Source organism: Etheostoma spectabile, chromosome 9 (assembly GCF_008692095.1).
Source record: "Etheostoma spectabile isolate EspeVRDwgs_2016 chromosome 9, UIUC_Espe_1.0, whole genome shotgun sequence".
NCBI lineage: Eukaryota > Metazoa > Chordata > Actinopteri > Perciformes > Percidae > Etheostoma > Etheostoma spectabile.
In genome coordinates this window covers 8,437,878-8,440,840 of record NC_045741.1, presented here as the reverse complement: position 1 = coordinate 8,440,840, position 2,963 = coordinate 8,437,878, and the positions used below count along the sequence as shown (strand labels likewise).

General features: G+C 42.6%; 1 protein-coding gene across 2 annotated transcripts in view; it reads left to right on the top strand.

Moving 5' to 3' along the window:
* Positions 1 to 2,963, top strand: part of nos1apa (nitric oxide synthase 1 (neuronal) adaptor protein a) — a 162,929-nt gene that overhangs the window by 143,703 nt on the left and 16,263 nt on the right. For both annotated transcript variants that reach the window (XM_032525917.1, XM_032525918.1), the window contains exon 8: positions 975 to 1,136. In XM_032525917.1, the coding sequence (XP_032381808.1) occupies positions 975 to 1,136 (162 nt within the window). The remainder of the gene's footprint in view (positions 1 to 974; positions 1,137 to 2,963) is intronic.

Here is a 2,963-nt window from a genome sequence, read left to right as displayed (position 1 = left end):
TGTGAGGCAGAAGTGCTAACCACTTAGCCACCGTGCTGCCATTAAACAGTTCCAAATGTGTTTCAAAGGACAAGAAGGAAAGAGAAACCCCTCCTGCGTGGATTATGTCCAGGTCTCAGCAGTGGTTGTTGAGTGCTTTTTTGTTCTCTGAACCAAATGTGCACCTTGGAAAACTCTTTTGTTGTTTCTAAGGTGCCCATCCCTGTATCCACTGAACAATGGAAGGAAGTGGTAGAAAGTAAAACCTGATTGTCCACCTTGTAGCAACGAGGTGTTTTAGATATATGAATATCTCCCCCACATCCAGGTGTTGCTAGCTTTGATTTCATAATTACCCTCAGATACTAAATGGTACTGATGCTTTATTTTAGCTGTAGTGTGATTAGGGCAATATGTCTGCATAACAAAACATATTTTTGACTGGTTGAATGATGAAGAGGGTGCAATGTGTGACTGGTTACTGCAGCCTTGAAACAATTAGGATGCTTGATAGCGTTAGATGGAGGATAACTGAGTCCCAAAGCTCATTATTGTTAGATCGGAGGGTCTTTGAGCTGCTGATCTGCATTCTCAGCGCCGCTCATTCCACACTGGTGCAACTAATCAACATTTCTACATTTCAAATTCAGATTCTTGTTTGGAAGATGGCTTGTTCTCCAAGGCATTTTATTGATGCCAATGCTTGTCCAGATTATATTTTATTTATTTACTGTGAAAGTTTTGTAAACTGTTACTTTCGTTGGTCTCAACTTGCTAAGAATCCGATAAATATCCGTTAAAAGTTTGTGAAATATATAAACAAGTAAAGTAAAATACAATGTTGGATGGTGCAATAATATTTCTTTTAATGAATGGCCTGCAGTTTTTGATTTTGTGGTCCAAAGTTTCAGTCTGTTTTTCTGGCTACTTGTTCATGTTTTTGTTGGTCATTAAATATTGACTCCATCTTTTTCTCTCTCTCCCCCCGGTGCCAGGCTTCAGAGGAGCCCTCTCTGCTGATGTCCAGCCCCAGGATGCTGCTCCCGGCATCGGGCGCGCTGCCACCAGGTGCCCCCCTGTCTGTCCACCACCAGATCCAGCTGCTCCAACAGCAGCTCCAGCAGCAACAGCAGCAGACACAAGTGGCTGTGGCACAGGTGTGTCTTTCTCACACATACACCCACCACGGGTTTAAGGCACGGTTTGTAAGAATTAAAAGCACACTTAATTCAGATTGGCCATTTAGTGAATTTATTCCCCAAAATGTGATTGCTGGCATGTGGCCACAGTCCAAGCACGGTAATCAACCTTGAACCAAGCAGTAATGAAAATACCTCCCTACTCACAGGCAACACACACTATCACTCATGTCTCATGGATTCCCCCGTAAATTTCTTCATGCTTTCAAAGTTTCAAATAGGAGCTGGAAGATTCTGTTGCAGTTATTGAAAGTCATGTTTTAGATAAAATAAGAGAGGATAAGCCTTTATTGTCCCCTTTAGGAGAACACAGGTGACAGCACACACACCACATGTCCGAACTGTACTAACAAAGTACAGTTAACATTCAGAAGCACACTCAGATCCATATACGGAAGACTGCAAAATAACCTAATGTACCAATAAAAATACTTTTGAAACGTTACTATTGCACATATGCCCTACATGTTTTCACTCCTGTAAACACTTATTTTCCACGCTACCACTGCAGCTATGAATTTGCAATACAAGAAATTTGTTTCATACTTTAAAAATTCCCTGTTGTCAGTGACATTATGATTTATATTCGTGCAATTCCTGCACATGGTGTTAACCTTGAGTATATTGTATATACTTTTATGTTTCCATGGGAACTTTTGCTGCCGTTCTTCTTTATCTCTGCAAGTGCACAGTTTAATTTGAAGTCACTAGAACAACGATGGCAGCATTACTCCTTAAAAGGAACGAAAAAAAGAATCAAACTGATATACTCAACTACCAAAAAAAAAATAGTTTTGTATCAAATAAAAACATTAGCCATTGTTGACTACACTGTCTGCGGCACAGGAACACGTGAAGTGATCAATGAGAAATCCAGTGAAGGAGGTGAGCACCCGCCTGCAATCCAATATGGGTTTCTGAAGAAAGGTTCCGAGTGCACACACCATCACACATCAATCACCCAGCTTGAGTGGCTGCAGTGGGAGAAGGGACTAGTGACAGCAATGGCTTCGGGCTTATGAGCTGATCAACACACACGCAGTTTATCATCCCACTTGAAAATGCACACTCCCTCTTTCTTATGCATTGCCCACACAAATACGCACACATTCCTGCCCCAGAGGTGTCTCAGATTGTTAGTTACTAATGTCTCATGGCTTTCAGAGATAGATACAGGAGGTCCTGATTGAACCGCCTGTTCACACTGAACTTAGACGCTCCCTTGTCATGACCTTACCAACGCTACACAGGCCGCTGGTAAAACTAACACCTCACACATTCAGATTCAGCGTGCCCAGACATAAATGCTATTAATTAAGGCCTGATGAAGCCAGAGTTCACTGCCTGTCTAGCTGAGACACTGGGGTAGAATTTTCCAAATGGCTTCAGCACATGAAAGGAATTATTTTACCTCAGCTCATACTCAAATGAGATCGAGCTACCCTGAGGTGCTTCACCTGACCTCGGCTATTTTGCCAAAGCTTTCTCAGTGGCCCTGTATTGTCTGAACTGCTCTAACTGTGAGCTTGCACACAGCATTGAAATGAGTGTCCACTGACTATCATAGGCAAACACCGTCTCACAGGTGAAGTTAAACTTGCCACAGGCTCCTTCTAACCAGCCGTAGTGAGGGAGGAGAGCTTACTCCACTGCTGAATGTCAAACAGTAGATGGTAACAAGATGATTAGCTCCGCCTACGTAAGGCACATTGTGGGTGAAGACATAGAGGTATAGAGTGGTTACTTGGCTGACACTTGGTGTGTGTGTGTGTGTGTGTGTGTGTG